The 19,482-nt window shown below is 35.6% G+C and overlaps 1 protein-coding gene and 2 pseudogenes across 2 annotated transcripts; 2 read left to right on the top strand and 1 right to left on the bottom strand.

Annotated features, from left to right (window-relative positions):
* Positions 1-5,304: 5,304 nt before the first annotated feature.
* Positions 5,305-8,225, top strand: LOC143601347 (cellulose synthase-like protein E1). The gene is made up of 5 exons (XM_077078782.1): positions 5,305-5,901; positions 5,974-6,114; positions 6,575-6,706; positions 6,785-6,997; positions 7,068-8,225. Exons 1-5 carry the CDS (start codon positions 5,311-5,313, stop codon positions 7,581-7,583), a joined length of 1,593 nt encoding a protein of 530 aa, XP_076934897.1. The 5' UTR covers positions 5,305-5,310; the 3' UTR covers positions 7,584-8,225.
* Positions 7,758-8,189, top strand: LOC143601346 (cellulose synthase-like protein E2 pseudogene; annotated as a pseudogene).
* A 383-nt stretch (positions 8,226-8,608) lies between the features above and the next one.
* Positions 8,609-17,415, bottom strand: LOC143601349 (sister chromatid cohesion protein PDS5 homolog A-like; annotated as a pseudogene). Its single transcript, XR_013147633.1, has 31 exons — positions 17,234-17,415; positions 16,522-16,715; positions 16,272-16,453; positions 16,061-16,187; positions 15,764-15,973; positions 14,860-15,076; positions 14,633-14,778; positions 14,390-14,535; positions 14,129-14,284; positions 14,008-14,056; positions 13,732-13,926; positions 13,486-13,668; positions 13,247-13,401; positions 13,028-13,154; positions 12,778-12,927; positions 12,646-12,705; positions 12,441-12,577; positions 12,261-12,378; positions 12,045-12,176; positions 11,683-11,976; positions 11,344-11,604; positions 11,178-11,258; positions 10,552-11,079; positions 10,357-10,443; positions 10,169-10,248; positions 10,039-10,090; positions 9,874-9,960; positions 9,696-9,781; positions 9,412-9,623; positions 9,027-9,322; positions 8,609-8,939 (listed from the first exon to the last, which is right to left on the bottom strand). The product of XR_013147633.1 is annotated as a sister chromatid cohesion protein PDS5 homolog A-like (transcript).
* Positions 17,416-19,482: the final 2,067 nt, after the last annotated feature.

Consider the following 19,482-nt stretch of genomic DNA (forward strand, 5'->3'; position numbering starts at 1 on the left):
TAAAATGTGTTAGATACAAACGGGTCTTGTATGTGAGTTATGAAAATTCAATATATAAGGCAAAATTAGTGGCACGAGGATTTTGCAAAGACCCGTAATTGATTAATAGGAGACGCATTCTTCAATGGTTGAATCAATAACTTTCCAATAACTAAATAGTCTGGTAATACATAGAGAGAATTTATATGCGTTTAATAAATATTGTGATTCAGTTGATACTGAAAGTTTACAAAAAAGTTTTTGAAGGATTTGAATTAAAAAATCATGAAAAGTAAGTTCTCGAGAACACAATGATTGTTGCGTATAGAATCATATTTGCGTTACGATTATTGAATATGTTGAGCATATCCTGGAGAGTTTTCTAAGGCAGTTGAATATTTGAAAGGTTAATTGATGCATCTTAATGATGGAATTCTTGTGCATCAATAAGCATACATACACATAGAAGAGAATGTACATGATGATGAATACAATATCTCAATAAACAAAGAAATTGTATTGGATTTTTGATATGTGATACAAAATGATGTATTAATGAGCAAGTTTATGCAACAAAAATCCTGGAAAAGTGAATGCGTATGCATAATTTTTCAAGTTGAAAAGAAGTCCATGATGGATTGGTAAATGCATGGATTTATGCTTATTGCGTATGGATTAAATTATTCGGATTGAGCTTGGCACAAATCAAGAGAAATTTTGATAAAGAGGGAGATAAGTTGGATATAATTAGCTATACTTTTATCAAAATTTCACTCTTAAAAGTTCATTATAATCACATTTTACAATGATGATGTACATATCACTGAGAGAAACTTATGAGCTTTTAAAGAGAAAATTCTTTTTGAAAGACCTTGACACAGTGTGATTATTGTTCGACTTATAGTTCGAGTATATGTATAATTATATGTTTATAAATCCATCAAAGTGCATCTAGAAAATGTTGAGACATTTTAACATGGACAAATTGAATCATGTTAGCATGTTAAAGGATGTCTAACAATGACTTGTCTATCTAAATATGAATATTATTGGTTCGGAAATACCATAGTTAAATGCATTTGTGCATTATGTTGTACTGATAGCTATATATGATTATTATTTTCTTTATTTATATTTATTGGCATGTGTTCTATTAGAAGACATCACAACAGGTTACAACATATATTTCCGGTATGAAAATATGTGTTTATATTTTACTAATCCATCAAAACAAGTTTGGTTAGTCTTATTGATGCAGAGAAACACAACAAGATCATAGTGTTTGCCAGATGAAGTAATAGAGGTTTTTACGTGAAGATCACACAACATCATTCAACTTAAGGATTCAAACGTCAACAAACGAAGACGCAAATGATTGACTACAAAAGTTTTGGGCAACTTTCATAGAAGATCGATATTTACCATTTTGACGGATATATAAATCAAGGGGAGACAATACGCGCTGCACTCTTTTTCCCTTAGCTATGGTTTCGTCCCATTGGGTTTTCCTAGCAAGGTTTTTAATGAGGCAACATCTCCAAACATATTAAGTTGATAACCAAGGGGGAGTGTTATAAATATATATTATGGTGGTTATCAATACCTAATATAGATTAGGCTTATTGTCCAAGTTAGCTTCTCTTATATATACATCTTATTTAATTCATACCTTATTAATAAAATCTTTCCCTTTCTCCTTGCATGTCTTCTCTTATTCTTTAGCTATTAGGCTTGTTTCACAACAGTTTATTCTATCTCTGCTCTTCAAACACTTAATTCTAATCAATTTCTCATCCCATTTCCATTGTCCGTAAACAAAACAAAAATAGTTTATTTTTGTAGATGTATTTATACACTTACAAGTTACTTATGCATCATTTTTATTTGTATATTTATCAAAATATCATTTGGCACATTAGTTTTACACTATTAGGCAATATAATTGATAAGAGGTAAGAGAAATCAATTATAATTAATCTTCTAAAAAAAATGATAGTTTTAACACATACCAAAATAATAGTTTGTGTTATAAATTTATAAGAACATAAGTAGTGGTTTTAACTAATTATTTAGTTAAAATAATGCCTAATTAATGGGAATATTTTAGTCGGTTGTGGCTAAAAGCATGGACCAGCTAGGAGACTTGATTGCTTAGTGTGCAAGTTAGTCATAAACATTAATAACTGATTTGTTTATGGATAATTATCTTAGAATGCTAGTAAAGTTATGATAGGACATGTGTTAGATAATTATTGTAGAATTATTTAATTGAGTCCTGGTTATGGTCAAACGTGTATAGGTTTGCTATATATATGTATATATATATATCGTATTTAGGACAGGGAGATTGTAATAAAGTTTCAGAGTTAGGTTACTTGATCAATAAATTGTTTGAGAGTTAGCCAAACACTTTTCCATTTTGGTGAGCTATATCAATTCTATCTTAAATACCTTAGGTGTCATGTAGGCAAAACATAAGTTCACTTAACTATGGAGTATCCATCGATTTCCATGAAAAAATAACCAGAATATTTGAGAGATGGTATTCCCGACGGAACCCATTTTTCCCACCCTTTTCCCAGCTTCCCACTTACTCCACTCCGTCCTTTCAACATAAAAGAAAAAAGAGTTAAGTGTCATTTTTGTACATGTAGTTTGTTCAATTATGCAACTTTAGTACCGGTTTAAATTTATTGCAAATGGCTACTTCACGTATCTAAAGCTTGCCATTTTAGTAGCTTTTTTTAACCCCGTCTATTTTTGTTTGTTAGTCGGGGGTAAACTGGTAATTTCATTTACTCTATCATAAGCTAAAAAAAATGAAGAGGCCGGAACTAGAACCCGCGTCGAACAAAAGCTTTAACAAGAGTTGCACCAACCACTAAAGCAAGTGATAATTTGTTCCTAGAATGGTATTGAATATTTTTATAGTATAGGCTTGAATAAAACCGAAATTCTCAAAAACCCTAGAAATGAAATCCCTAAATGGATCAATAATCATGCCCTGTCAATGTGATATTCGGATATCCGACTTTGAACACCCCTAGTATGAATGTAGGAATGGGATGGGATTTATATTTTTTGAAAATTGCTCAAAGGTCCGTCTACTTTCAAAGAATTTTAGATTTTAATTCATATTCTCCAAACTTATGTTTTTTTTGTAAATTAAATAAATAAAATTACCGGTTTACCCACAACTTAACGGACAAAAATAGACGGGTTAGAAAGCGGTACTAAAATGACAAGTTTTAAAAACGTGAAATAGCCGTTTACAATAAATTCAAAACCGTAACTAAAATTACATAATTAAACAAACCACCGCTTAACTCAAGAGAAAAATTATTCTTTTTGCATAAACAAATAGTCAAATACACTTTGTAGGTAAAGAGTATCAATCCTGCCTTCCCCATAAGGCCATATGTAGTATGCGTTGGTTTGGGTGAGAAAGGGCGCAAACACCCCCCCCCCCCCCCCACCCAGCAATATGTGGGCGAATTGGGGCGGGGGCGGGGTTTAATTGTCGCCGACGAGAGATGAAAATAATAATATTATATATATATATATGACCGTTGTCAAGGTCAAATGTTAAAAAAAATTAATTATTTAAACAATATATATAAACATACACCATTCTTCTCCATTTTATATACAATTCATACCCAAATTCTTACAAAAAAATAGCAAAATGAATCCTAGAAACAACCCGAACCAACCGAACTACCAATTCCCGGCTTTCGGTCAAACGTATGGTTTGCAACCGACCCAACCGAACCAACCGAACTTACAATGGAACCCGTTGAACCAACCAAGCTCTCCGTTTCAATTTTCCGACCCGAACCTAAGCATGTACGCCAACTTTCTCAGCCCCCAAAACACAATGTCGGCGTTCGGGTCTACACCACCGGAGTCGGAGTCGGTGACGGTGCCGGAGACGCAAACGGCACGGGCCTCCGGTTCAAGCAAAAAGGTGACCCGTAAACACAAAAAGAAACAACCGGGGGAGCCGATGGCGCAACGTGATCCATACAAGCATTGGAGCGAGGAGGAGGAGATGGCCCTCGCAAGGGCTTGGATCGTCATTTCGGAGGATCCCAACGTCGGTAAGTTTTTTAATATTAAGTACTTATTAAAAATGTATTTAGTGTTTATTAAAATGTATACTAATTGTGACAAATAATTTTAATTTGTAGCTAACTTTCAAGCCACTGGGGTGTTTTGGAAGAAAGTCTTTGAAGCTTGGCTCACGATAACCAATAAACCCGAAGACTACCCGGGAAAAGAAGCGGTTCAAGCCCACTAGAAGGGGCTTAACGCCGATTGTCAAAATTTTGCCGAGATAATTAACCGGTTGCAGGGGTCCGGCTGGCGTAGCGGGCATAACGACGTCGACATTATAACTCAAGCCTTGAGCGACTTTCGAGCTCAGGGCCAAACTCTTGAGCGGCCCAGGAAACCATTCAAGTATTTGAATTGTTGGGAAAAAACTACGTCGTTGCGCGAAATGGAGCGGGGCACCAACCGTTCCAGCCGCCCGACGATCCGGCTCATCCCGGCCTTTAAAAAAGTCGAAGACATCGTCGTCGACAAATCCGAGCACACCAAACACACCCTCCGATGCTCGTAGCTTCTTCCTGGACGACACGATTAATTTAGCTGACGATGTTAATATAGCGAACGACGAAGAAGTAGAGGAGTTGCCTCGACCACGCGGGAGATCGAGAAAGAATAAGAGGGAAGGTTCGTCGTCAACACGATTCAATACGGCGCCCGATGAAATAAACGAGTTGGTCGGTCGTTTGGAAACAAATGCCACCGTAATAGGAAACGACCTTGCATCCAACAAACAACAAGAAAAGCTGAACCATACGTTGGAATTACGTCAAATAAAAGACGACTACGAATCCCCCAAAGCGGAGGGGTTTCACGAGGAAGCCGCATTATTATTTCAACGACGACGTGAAATGGATATTAGTTTCTTTTTTTTAGTTATGTTTTTTTTTTAATTTTTTTCTTTAGTTATGTTTTTTTATATTTTTAGTTATATATTTTTTTAGTATTTCTTTTTAATCTTAATGCATTTTTATTTAATTATTTAAATAAATTGGTTTTTATTTAATTAGTTTAATTATAAAAATAAAATAATAAAAAATGACTGTGTGCCTAACTTGTAGCCCTACACCATTACACTCCAAAAACAAATTCCGATCCTTTACTAACTGGCGTAACGTGTCACAATTCGTCTCCAATTATAGCCCGTGTAGCCAAATAGATAAACTGAACTTCATCTCTTATCTTTTCTATTCTCTTATGATATAATATTAATAACAAACAATGGTAAGAGACGTTGACCACTGCTCTCTTCCTCTATCTGAAACAAAACCGCTCAAAGGACTCTTGGTTTATCAACTATATGCCACCTCAGTATTAATCAACATATGTCTCATATGGGTTTACAGATTTTCCCATTTTCCAGGCACCGGCAGATGGGTTTGGCTCATCATGTCACTCTCTGAACTCTGGTTCGGTCTGTATTGGATTCTGTCTCAGTCTGTTCGTTGGAATCCAATAACTCGGTCAACTTTTAAACAAAGGCTTACTTTTCTTCCAGCAGTTGATGTATATGTGTGCACAGCAGATATAAGTATTGAGCCACCTGCTATGGTGATCAACACTGTGTTATCAGTGTTAGCTTATGATTACCCACCTGAGAAGCTAAATGTTTATCTATCTGATGATGATGCGGGTTCGGAGTTAATGTTTTATGCTTTGTTGGAAGCTTCTGCTTTTGCAAAACATTGGTTGCCATTTTGCAGGAAGTTTGAACTTAAAATGACATCCCCGGGCGCATGTTTTTCGAATAATGAAGAATTGAATGAGGTGTTGGATGATTTACAGTTTTCCCATGATTGGTTGTTAATAAAGGTTAGATAGATCTTTCTGGTTTCTTGTTTTTGTATAAGTTGAGACAAATGTATTGAGCTAATGGGTATGCAGAAACTGTATAATCAAATGCAAAATCGGATCGAAGTAGCGACTAGAGCAGGCGGAGTGTCCCCGGAAATAAGAGAGATGCACAAAGGGTTTAATGAGTGGAGCTCTGATACAACTTCTTCTGATCACCAGGCTATTGTTCAAGTATATTATTAACTTGTGTTTGGATTGGTTAAATGCTTTGATCAGTTGTATTATAGGGAAGATTATCAAAATGGCTATCTTAACCAATGAGTTTGACAAAATAGTCTTGGCCTTTTAAAAATTTTTAATCAAACAGTGTTAAAAAGTGTTACTTCACTACTTGGCGCAACGTATTTGAATCTTGGTGCAACAGATTACAACCTTGCGTAGAAGATTTCCATTTGGCACGATAGGACCACTATTCTGTGCCATGTCATAATCTGTTGTGCAGGCGCTACAGAGTGTGCTATGTGAAAGCTTTCGGTTGGCTGAAACAATTTCCTAACCACAAACAAGAAACGTCAATAGACACGTTTGAAAAAAGGAATAAAGTCAAAGGCTATTTCGTCAAACTTATCAGTGAAAATGGCCATTTTGGTCCCTTTGATCACCCTTTGTATTCTTTTTTTATCCAACATAGATATTGATTGATGGGAAGAGCTCCGTGTCAGTGGATATTGAAGGAAAGATGTTGCCAAAGTTGGTATACGTAGCACGAGAGAAGAGAACACATTACAGTCACAATTTCAAGGCCGGCGCTTTGAATGCACTGGTATCCATACATCCTTATATTACTGGAAAAATGTTGTTTTGAGATGTCTGTGATAAGTGAAGTAACTGATATGAACAGATAAGGGTATCGTCGGTGATAAGCAATAGTCCAATTATTCTGACTGTAGATTGTGATGTGCACTCCAACAATTCAGAAACAGTGAGAGATGCTGTGTGTTGTTTCATGGATGAAGAGAATGGAAACAAGATTGCTTACGTACAGTTTCCTCAAAGTTCATATAACATCACAACACATGATCTGTATGCAAGCTGTTTTAGAGTACCTAATGAGGTCTGCAAACTCAACTTCTGACCTTATTACATGATCATACGTTTCTTATTGTCTTATTGTTATTAAACAGTTGGAAATGGGAGGCATGGATGCTAATGGAGGACCTTGTTATATAGGTAGCAGATGCTTCCACAGAAGAACCGCGCTTTGTGGGGCCAAATACTCCAAGATCTTCAAACAAGAATGGAATACAGAAAACACCATAAATGAACAAGAAAGCACGAGTGTCCTCCAAGAAAGATGCAAACCGCTTGCAAGTTGTACCTATGAGAAAGACACACAGTGGGGAAAAGAGGTCGGTCTAAAGTATGGTTTTCCAACAGAAGACTTTGTTACAGGCTTAGCGATACAATGCCGAGGCTGGAAATCTGCATACCTTAATCCAGAAAAGAAGGCATTTGTAGGAATCGCGCCCACGACACTATTAGACATATTAGTGCAGCATAAAAGATGGTCAGAAGGCCAATTCAGTATACTAGTCTCAAAATGTTGTCCTTTTATATACGGGCATAAAAGAATCCCCTTCACACTTCAGATGGCATACACACTTTACTTGTTATGGGCTCCAAACTGCCTGCCCACTTAAGCCTATGTAATCATCCCACAGCTGTGCTTGCTTAAAAACATAACACTATTTCCAAGGGTTTCTAGCTTATGGATACTGCCATTTTTGTATGTGATCATAACTCAGTACATATATAGTTTATATGAGTTTGTTCTCTGTGGAGGGAGTGTGAGAGGATGGTGGAATGAGCAACGAATGTGGCTTTTTAAGCGCACAACGTCCTACTTGCTCGCCTTTTTAGACACACTTCTGGGGCTACTTGGGTTGTCTGACCTGGGATTCACGGTCACCCCGAAGGTGGTTGATGAGGGTGTGTTGGAGAGATACAAGAATCATGTTATTGAGTTTGGTAGTGATTCGGGCATGTTTACAGTTTTGGCGTTTATTGCTATGATCAACCTTTTGGTGTTGTTTTGGAGTTTGAAGACAACGGTTATGGATTCTGGGACAAGAGTGTTGGATCATTTGGCGCTGCAGGTTGGATTATGTGTCGTTGTCGTGGGGATTAACTTGCCTGTTTATGAAGGACTCTTTGTTCGGAAAGATGAGGGGAAAATGCCGACTTCTGTCACCTGCAACTCGGTTATCTTGGCTTTGATAGTTTGTATGTTGGTGATATACTCTTGATAGTTGACGGTTTATGATGAAACTGTAGTTTTTTTAAACCCTGTGGATACATATTGTTTTAAAGGTGATACATAACGGCTTTTTTAGTCTTTGTGATGTACAAATTGGTTAAAAACTGATTTTGTATTGAAAATGAGGTGTATGAGAGATGTTTTGCCAATCATTTAAGCTTGTAAAACTGAAAGAATATAATTGACATTTAAAACCGTAAGAATAGTGAAGTTGTAACATAAAAAAGAGTTAAAAAATACCTAATATGTATAATAAAAATTAAACTGTATTTCAATCTTGTAAGTTTATTTGTAATCTATTTACGGTTTGTATTAATAATTAATAAAAATATGTGAGCAAATACTAAAAGAAACCTAAATAATCTTATGGTACATGAACCCACAATCTTAAGGTTTTGGTCTACAATATCTTTGATGATATACCACCACAATGTATAGATAACAAACAAAGCAATCTACAAAGAAATACAGGTTACATTACTCCACTACAAGTCAAACTGTGTGCTACTGCACTAGCTGCTATAAACTGAAAACTACCATCAACACAAAGAATACTACATTACTACATAAACGACTCCGGCCCCAGAACATCTGCGACACGCAATCACTGACTATCCATTTATTGTTGTAACAATTGGTTGTAAATTCTGTCTGTCATCTTCTAACTGAATAAGATACACCTGCGGATCACAATCTATTTGCCTTTAACAGATTTCCCAACTCGCGCCTTCCACACACCCTGCATTCAAACAGATTAAAGTTTCAATGGCAATAAAAATTTTGGAAAATTTGGAACAATATGAGAAAGATGAAGAGCGATGATTACAAGTGGCGCGTCATCAGGGAACTCTGCATCATCTGATTCATCAAGGTTTTGTTTATCTGTTGAATCACTTTCTGAATTATCACTTCCGTCTTCTTCCTTAGTGGAGATTTCCATTTCCGCAGGGTCAGATCCATCACTCGGGCCGATGTCAGCTTTTTTGGCTTCTTTCTTTACAGAATCAGCTTTGGTTTCCTGAGAGGACGCGGTATCACTTGAGCTACCTTCTGCTTCTTTTATTTGTTTCTCCTCGTCTTCTGAGCTCTCTTCCTGCCCATTATTATTACTCAACGGTTTCCCTGCTTTAATCAAGAAACCACGAAAACATGAAAGTCTAAAACTTTTGTCGAAATTATAGATTTCAGATGCTAAAGATAAAAATACTGACCTTCTCCTGTGTCCAAGCTGTCATCTTTAGAAACTGTTGCAGGTTTAGCCTCGGTTTCAGAGTCGGTTTCAGGGTCGGCATCAGGCATGGATGTATCAAGATCTTTGCTTTTTTTCAGTTTCAAATATTCAGCTCTTTGCGACACCCCTTTATGTCCTTGCTTCAAGTTTTTTCTTGGAGTTCTTTTGCCTCTTACAGTAGATGATGGTGATCTACCATCATCCCAATAAAACTTCAGTAAGAAGCATTTAAAATAATTACATGAATTAAAATACCCTACTCACATGTCGATTAATTCCTTGGTTTTCTTGGAGCTACCAGATGACTTGATTTTCTTCTTAGACAGTGGACTGTTTGACAAACGTTTCAGCTGCACACGCAAATAGAACAGCATTAGAAATCACTGGGATTGATGTTATAATATTGTTATTATTATTAGTAAGAATAAATAAGAGATTAGACCTGTTTAAACTTGTGCTCTTTTTCAATAAGTTCCCACCGCTCCTTTTCTAGATCTAGCACTTCAGTATCCCCGTCATCATATAGTACCTTCAACATGATATAAATTAGTGGAAATAAAAAAAAATGTAAATAGATAACCGTTTTGAGCATGCAAACGAAGCTCACCACGTCTTTTTTCTTGTTACGATCATAAGACTTCACAACACCTTTATAAAACCTGTCAATTATACATTAACGCAAATTATCGTGATTCTACGATATTTATTTAAATAATAATAATAATAATAAAACTTACGTCTTATCCATAGGCCACCAGACTTTTATGCGTTTGCCAACCAAGTCTTTATACTTACTTGGAGTTTCATCCGAGGTGCACTGAAAGAAGTGAAAATATGTGATCAAAATATGACTCCAGAACATATAAGTATATAAATTAAGCTTTCTACATGCTCTAAATAAAAGATTAAAATGTCTAAGTCAAACCTTTGCTAAAACTGAAACTCGTCTTCTTTTCCTCTTCCTGACAGGAGTCGACTTCTGATTGTTATCACTCTCCACATGTTTTTTTGGCTTCACATAAAAGAACAACAGAAAGGACCGACAAATATTAAAATAAAATCAGAAATAATACTAGATCAAATTTCAAAGCAATGCTTAAAAAATTAAAACTAACAATACCTCCAAATCAAGGTCATCAGTTTTATTGGAGTCTTTTTTACGTGCAGTAGCTTTATCAGTACTTGGTCTTGAAGGAACCTTATCATCTTCTGAATCATCTTCCATTTTATTGATATTAAAAGCGGGCCCACTTTTGAATCCACTACTGACAAAAGTTGACCTCTTTTGACTTTTTGCAGACGATGATGATCTTCGGCGTTTGGGTACGGGTACAGAGACATCAGTTAGATCATTGGTCATACTTTTCCTCTTTGCTTTTGCTTCACTTGTTATTTTACCATGACCGTTGCTTGAATCGAATTTATTTGGCGAATCCACATTATCCGAATTTATTTCTTTTAACATTCCCAATATATCAATATCATTCTCAGCTTCCACAACAGCAGGTGTAGACCCGTTATTCACAACCTTTTTCGCCTTTGATCCTTTAGCTTTTAGACGTTTTAACATCTTTCCTAGAGGCACATCGTTTCCATCTGTTTCACTGTCCTCCTTTATTGTATCATCCTCGTTGGTTTTTGATGAAATCTAGGAACAATTTTTATAGAAATACACAACTTTTTCGTTAGATTGTTTGTAGATTTGGTAACTTATATTGAAAGAAAAAAATAACTAGAAGAACATACATTGCCATTAGCATCAAAGATAAGGGAGTCAAAGTATGCAAGGGCATTCTCTTCACTCAACCATGTTTGACCTTCAGCAACCTACAACAATTAGAGCATGTTACAAAAATATTATCAAGATTTGCTCTTTCATATCTACAAAAATATGAGAAATAATCAAAGTTACCTCTGTATCAATCTCTTCTTTCTTCTCATCTTCATCTTCTTTGATCACTTCTTTCTTTTCATCTTCTTTAATTTCTTCTTTATTTTCATCTTTTTTGACTTCTTTGCTTTCATCTTCTTTATTCCTGTTTTCTTTATTCTCATGTGGTGTGTACAATACTTGAGGAAGCGAAACAGGTACAACCGACTCATGACTGACTTCTTTGTTTCTTGCTAATCGCTTGGTGATTGACAAGCAAAGATCACAGATTGCATACGAGTTCTGAACATGAAATGCAAGTTAAGAATCTAAGATAACAGACAGCTCAGACTTATAAAACATTACTATAGGATAATGTACCTTTGTAATATTAGTATCTACAGCATCTTTGAACCTCTTGATACTTCGAACAACAGAGCTTATCAAAATAACATCTTCCCGTTTTAGACTGACTCCAGATTTTCCATCTTCATCTCCACGTGCCAACTTAGAAAAAAACTTATACAAATTCTTGAATATTGGTTCATATGCTTTGATATCCTTGCATTCATCAATGTTTGGACATGAAGGATGATGAGCAAGTGCATGGACCAAGTAGGGAAGAACGTGTTTCAGGTCACACGCCCCAATGATTTCATTCAGACTCTGATTTTCCTGCCAAATCTAATACTAGTAAGATTTGGCAGTCAATTGTAACTTATAAAATATCAAACATCATATACCTCTTCCAGAAGACTGGTTTGGGGACTGAAATCTAATAAGAAGGCACAAACATATTTGGAGTCCAAACTCTTGTCTTTTATGCACTGGTGTACTTTGTTGAGAAATAGTTTCTTAACCTCGGGGAATCCAACCTGCTTGCGTCATAATGATAAGTAACCCGTGATTATCATATGATTAATCTAGAAAAAACATGGTGATCTAAGTGACAAGTTTACCTCTGATGTTCTCACGGTAAGGTGAAATATATTAATTGGAATATTCTTATCCCAGTGCTTTGATAGATGAATAATGGCCTTAGCAGAAGCTAGCTTTAAATGGGCCTTATCAACAGAACTGGTAAAAAAATGATAACATTAATACCATGAAATTCAAACTTAAGTAACTAAAGGTACTACCTTGATTCAATGTCTTTTGAAATTTCACCAAAAGAAAGCAAATTCTGAAGATCTTTTAATAGTTCATCAATGCCAACACGAAGATGTGCATCTTTTGCTGGCAGGTAGCTCTTTACCAGAGCTTTAATGCCAAATATCTACACAACGAACTTATAAGTTTCATGAAAAAAATTCAAAATAAACGTTTTATTCTCGGTAAATTAACCTTTAATGAACAGAGTTCGCTTCTGGCATCCCATGAATCTTTGGCTTTATCTCCAGTCTTCTGAAATATAATGAAGAAAATGTGTTACATTATCTTGATCATATTAATCAAATGTTAAGTATATAATCATACCTGACTGCAACTTAATATAGATTCTTTTATAAAGCTAACAACTTTACTCTCTTGTGTTTCAAACACCGGCATGGCAATCTGTGCTATACACCCTGAAGACTGTAAAACAGAGGGCAGATTTGTCCTTTTCTCTAGCACATCCACTAATCGCTGCATGGTTCATTTCAGGAAGATCAAACCAGAATAATCAATGAATGTTTATAATGACGACCAAAAATAACCCGTGAAACATGATAAAGGAATTTAGAACCTTGTATAGAACAGAAAGTGATTTGAGTCCTTGATCCTTCGTAATGGCTGCCAACGCGTGTACAGCATACTTAGCCTGCTTCCTACTACCTTCTAAGCATATTTTTTCAAGTATGAGGTCCAGTGAACTGCATATAAATATTACAAATAAACAACGTGAAAACATACATACAAACATGAATCTTCTTTTACAGATATTAATAATATCCAAATTCCAAACCTAGATGATTCTCCTGACTGTTCACGTATTGTTTCACCAGCTTTTGCTAGAACATGCAAAGCACCTTCCTTGATGACCTCGTCATCCTCCTCAAGTAGATGAGCCAAATCTTCTTCCATCCCACTTAACAGCAAAGGACTGAAGCATCCAAGACTCTGTGCATAACTTATCCCAATTATTTGTAGATAATTTACAAGCAGTAAAAAGGATAACTATTTGTGTAACAAATGAAACATTACCGTAAGTATATTCATGCAAGCCTTGGTTAATAACTTGTTCTTGTCACATTTCTGTAGGTCGGTCTCTACAACAAGATCTTTGACAAACTCCTTGTCAAAGATTGTGTATGAGCATTTTACAGAGAGAGTGGTTAAAAGTTCATAAAGTGGATGCTTCTCACCAACAATTTTAACCAACTCATCCTGCCCAAAACATAAAATATAACTTATCAATTGATATATTAATTACATCTTTTAAAGAGTTACGCGAAGGGTTCTATTTTGAAGAGAACTGGTGGTGGGATCCAGTAGTGTTGTCAGTATCTTCCAAATGTTATCTATGTCTTTTGATTGGTCTAGAAGCTGAAAATCTGCTTCTGCTATTGTCGGATTAACAAAACAGTTAGATATAGATCGTATACAAAGTGTGGTTTTCTTCTGAAGATCTGGAGCATCATTTTCCTGTAAATGCAAAACGCAATCTTTTAGCAGAATACACTTTGTAATGTACTTTTTTTGTTTACTAATTTATGTGTAGCAAACCTTATATGTCTGCCTATGTGAAAGATACACGTCCAACTCTTGCTGTAACCTGCAATCCAGAAAGAAATCATATAAAATATGTATTTTACAAATATAATGTATAAATACGGAATTCACAAACCTTTGTTTCTGCTCATGTATTTTCTCTAAAGCCTTCACCTCAACTTCATCAAAAGTTGAAAACAGTTTGACCCACTTTTTGACCTTATCTTTGACCGGAAATTCAAATTCAGCTGGGAATAGGGATGTGCATAGAATTTGCTCAACCTTGTCCAGTCTGGAAATGGTAGAATTCAATCACATCAGTTCAGAAAGTGGAAATGTGGAATAATATAATGCTCAGCCTCTAATTTTGCCAAAATAGATCAATAACGTAGCGTACCCGAGATCTTTGTCGTATAAACATTTCAAAATTTTTCCAGGAATCCAGTCGTAGCCATCATTTAAGTTCAATCCACCGAGTTGCTTCAAACACCAGATCCGGTATATATCAGATAGCCTCTCCAATGTATACTTTTTCACAAGAATCTGTATCACAAAAATAATATCAGTTAAGGTTATCCTTGTGTATGTGTTTAAACTGTAAAGACAAGACGTAAGATGGAGAACAAAAGGATGATGTTACTGATTTGTCCTCAAGGCGGGCAGCAACAAGCTTAATGGTATCAGATGAAACAGAAGATAGCTCGTGAGAAGCAACATCTAGAACTACTGCAACTGCCTGCTTTCGTATACTTTCATCATCATCCAACGGGCGGTCACGTATCGCAGCTAGCATGTGACACCAAATTAATATTAAATAACATGAAAGAAGCTGAATGAGGGTATGAAACAAAGTAAAACAAAAAGTACCAAGTAACTTAGAAGCTTCCGCTCTGAACGGATCAGACAACAGGCCCAGTTTGACCTTTTCAAGGACAGACATCCTGACCTCAACCTTATCGTCAGAAAATCTTTTAAGGAACTCTGAAAATAGGGGATTAAATGTCTTGGGGATGGTAGATTTCTGGCCTGCAAAAAGATCTCCCACCAGTCTTACTGCCTTTAAGCGAAGGTCTACTTTATCTGCCTATAAATGCCAAAATTTTAATTTAGTAAGACTTTATTTGAAAGATTTTTGGTATTATGATGCCAAATGTAAATAAGGAGTGTTTGGATTTGCGTTATGAAACTAATATAGTGACACTTTTAAAGTCCCCTATTTCACAAAAATGATCTTTTTGCTCATTTTGTCGACTAATTCCATAAACAATCAGAATCTTCAAAACATCATCATCATCATCATCATCGTACTCAGTATATCCCACCAATAGCAATGCTATGGTAGGGTCTGAGGAGGGTAAGATGTAGACAGCCTTACCTCTATCCCATAGGAATAGAGAAGCTGCTTCCGGTGAGAACCCCGGCTCGATAGTAGTTTTGCATCAAGCCTTGGACATAAGGCACATAGCACTCAATCATCGGGACACCGGCTGATCGGTGCATGTGCCCTTGTCTTTCGGCTATCAACGCCACCACATGATGCCTGATTAACCTTCCGCCACTTTTAACGTTATTTTCACGAGATTAGTAAAATAACGTCAAAATTAGTGCAATTTTACTTTTGCCCACCCGAGGGTTCACACATATATACATTATATGCGCGCACCGCAAGCATCTGATCATTAAAATTTCGACCGAACTGCTTATTAGAAAATTATTTTCAAAATGAACATCCAAACACTCCTAAACAGAGATAAGATATGCTAGTGATTACCAGTAGTTCTTTTGTTAGGGTTGGCACAACTTTCTTTAAGATCTGAGGAGCAAATTCATATATATCATAGATAACTTCATGGTAGTCAATATCATGATTTGAAGCTCCCGACATTGATGATAAAATAAACTGCTTTATCCCAGGTTCAAGTTTTCCAGCACATTTCCTTATAACACTCATACCGAGCTTCCTTGCTGTTGCACTTATATCCTAAGAAATTAAGTTGACAACTTTCTAATCAGCACAATTGATGGTAAATCGGTAATAATATAAACAGTGAATATTATAATAACTTACTTTCTTATCACGGCCTAAAACAGATAACACAATGAGTAAAAGGTCCTCCCCGATATCCTCACTTTCTTCCAAAAGAACCGCCATTATTGTCTCCATAGACGCAGTAACAATATTAGTATGCTCGTCACTAAAGAAAACAAACCAAATCAGTCAATTATCACACTTATCATTCAAGTTTCAACATTTTAAAACTAAAGTTAAAAAACTGAACCTGGCAACACTGAAAAATGTTTTAAACATTTCATTCACTAAATCATCACACTCGAGATCCAGCATCACAACAAACGATCTGTACTTTGCTACAGTGTCCAGTATATTCACTATCCTCCCAAAAGACGGATCTTTAGTATCTTTCAACCCTTTAAAAGTGCTTACAAACAAATGAAAGATGTCCTGAAGCAAGCGAAAGGAACAGTGAGTACCCTATATATAAAAACACCATAACCCAGTAAAGAAAATACCTTCAAAACATCATCATCATATGGTGCGTCAGGGGCGGTAATTCTGGTTATCTCACAAGTGCATACCGCTTAACTTGTTCATCTTCATGCTTTAGGTATTCTGGCTTGACAATAGCATTCATAAGAGTCTGCATAGAGTCCAACAACGCCTTTGTTGGCGATTGGTCCATTCCAGAGAGATACCCGGCAGCTTCCTGCAATTACACCACAAGAATTTACTTATAAAAACAGGACTAGTTTATACGAACAAAAAAGTCGTACAACTAATCGTACCCATAAAGCATTAAACTTTATTATACCTTAGCTTCACAAAACTCATAGTTTCAAACTGAGCCCTAATTTTAACCTAATTATGTCGGTCAAACCCGTACTTTCCGTCAAAAGACAGTTTTTTTTGTCAATTAAGAGAAAAAACGTTTTGCCACAATAATAAACCCTAAAACCTCCGAACCCACAAAAACATTCATCTCAGCACCAAAATCTAAAAACTTGAACATTGAATTACAATTCAAACCCTAAACCTAACAAACCCAACAAAAACCCTAACTTTAAGCTAAATTCCCACCCAATTCCATCTAAACCCATGAATTATTACTAAAACTGCATTACCCAACACTCAATTAGCAACCAATTAAGCAACTTTAACACAAAGACAACATTACACAACGAATTGGTGACGAAATTGTTTAAAAAAATGGAATTTGGGAGTTACCGTTAGGAGGGTAATAAGAACATCTTTAGTTGAAGGTGGGTTTAGAAGTTTGGATCCAACTTCTTTGAGTTGGGTTTGCAGCTGCTTTGCAGCCATGGATTATTATTATTATTGTGAATTTTGAATTTGGTGGGTTCAAATCGCCATCTGAAACTGGAGGTGGAAGAAAAGGCGAAAATATAGAGTCTGTGTGTGTGTTTTTTCAGGAGTTTATTCAGGGGTGTGTGTGACTTCGGACAGATCTTGAAATCAGTTTCCAATTTGGGATTTTGATTTTATTACCTCATCTCATCTCATGCAAGTCTCCTTCAGACTATGTGTGCCCAGTCGGCATGAAGTGGAAATTTGTTTTTTGGGTGTAATAGTGCAGGGGCTACAATTTGGGCCTACGGTGTCTTTTTTTTATTATTTTCTTTTTATAGTTAAACTAATTAAATAAAAACCAATTTGTTTAAATAATTAAATAAAAATGCATTAAAATTAAAAAGAAATACAAAAAAAAACATAACTAAATAAATACATAACTAAAAATATTAAAAAACATAACTAAAGAAAAAAATAAAAAAAAAACATAACTAAAAAAGAAACTAATATCCGTAATATTCGCGCATTTTTTCACGTCGGCGTTGCTTCAATAATTGTAACGATTCTGGCAAATTCAGGTATACCCTAACGGTATATACTATTTACGTGTTATTTAATACCGAATATACGAATTATAATGTGTTTATACGAGTATATAAGATTCACAGTACGAATTATACTCGAATGTACAGCTAGTCGTATTGGAATTTCGATTAACCGATGAACGGTTATTGAAACCCGAACGAATCGGGGATTACATTATAGACGAAATATATGATGTTTAGTAAAGTTTACGAAGTATTAAAGCTTCGGGATAAGTGAATTATAGCACAGAAAAAGGATTTCGATTTAATGGTACGTCGGTACGTTAAACGAAACCTTTGATATCGAACCAAGCAAGAGACGATCGATCAAGCCGAAAAAAAAGATGCACAATAACCGACAATATGATGTGTTAAGTCCATAAATGTCATGGTTTAAGTTTTTAAAGTTTTTAAATCGGTTTTATATAAATTTTATTTTTAAGCCGAAAAACGACCGTTTTGGCCTCGTTTTGAGCGGAATTAAACGTTTAACCGAAAAACGAACTGAACCAGATTATCCACAACATTATCTGGATTACACAATCCGAATGTGTGGCCAAGATTTGAGATGTGGGCCCCACCCCACACCACTACATGGACCGATCGGTCCATATCACACACATACACACTTCATTTTCTTTTTTCTAAAATCCCAACTCGACATTTCTCTCCATCCTTTACACATTCAACCAAAAACCTTTGATTTTTAAGAAGATCCACAAGGTATAAACATGTTATTATGGTTTAATCTTGGTTTTTAATTCCAAAATCTTGAGAAAACGAGGTTTCAAGTGAAAAATGGGTGAAAACCCGAGATGAAACCGATTCTTGCATGATCAAGTGATGTATACAAGTTATACAAGGGATCTTGGTCCAAGAAATGAGTTAAAAGAGTCAAAAATGAATTTTTACGGTTAAAATCTTTGTTTTGATGTCTTAACCGAAACCATGAAAGAAATGTCTTGATTGTGGGTATAACTTGCTTGGTGTGGTGTTATTGTGCTTGTAGGTGTTGTATCTAGTTGCTAGCAAAGGCTAGAAAGCAAGATCGTTGCGATCTAAAGCTAGAAACACAAGGTAGTTCGGTTTTTCGTATGATTTGTATGATTTGGACAGATTGTGGTAGACTTAGAGTTGAGTCATGAAATTTCACAGAGATGATCTACACATGAAAATATGAGATCTGTGAAATTTTGGTAATTTTTGGATAAAGGATGAATATTTGGTGAATTTAATGCTCGGTTTTGGCTAAAAATGGTGAAAAATAGCTAAACATCATGAAAAATTCTGGAAAAATTCAGATAAGCTTTTTATAACATATAAAAGTCACAAACAAAATTTCAGGTCCATTGGAGAAGTCTAAGTAGGCTTTTCGGTAAAACGAGTTCTAGGGTTTTCTAGCTCGGTTTTGGTGAAAATGGCATGAAAAATGAGTTTTTGGTTCTGTAAAAATTACTGGGAACTATGTGGATGGCAGGATTCATCCCAGAAAAATTTGGGATTTTTCTAAGGTCGTTTGGTATTTTCGACATATTTGGTGTTTAAATGACGTTTAAAAATAGATAAATAAATGTTAAATAT

Source organism: Bidens hawaiensis, unplaced genomic scaffold (genome assembly GCF_021521415.1).
Source record: "Bidens hawaiensis isolate Kalapana, Puna unplaced genomic scaffold, B.hawaiensis_p1.1 tig00056099_1, whole genome shotgun sequence".
Classification (NCBI taxonomy): domain Eukaryota; kingdom Viridiplantae; phylum Streptophyta; class Magnoliopsida; order Asterales; family Asteraceae; genus Bidens; species Bidens hawaiensis.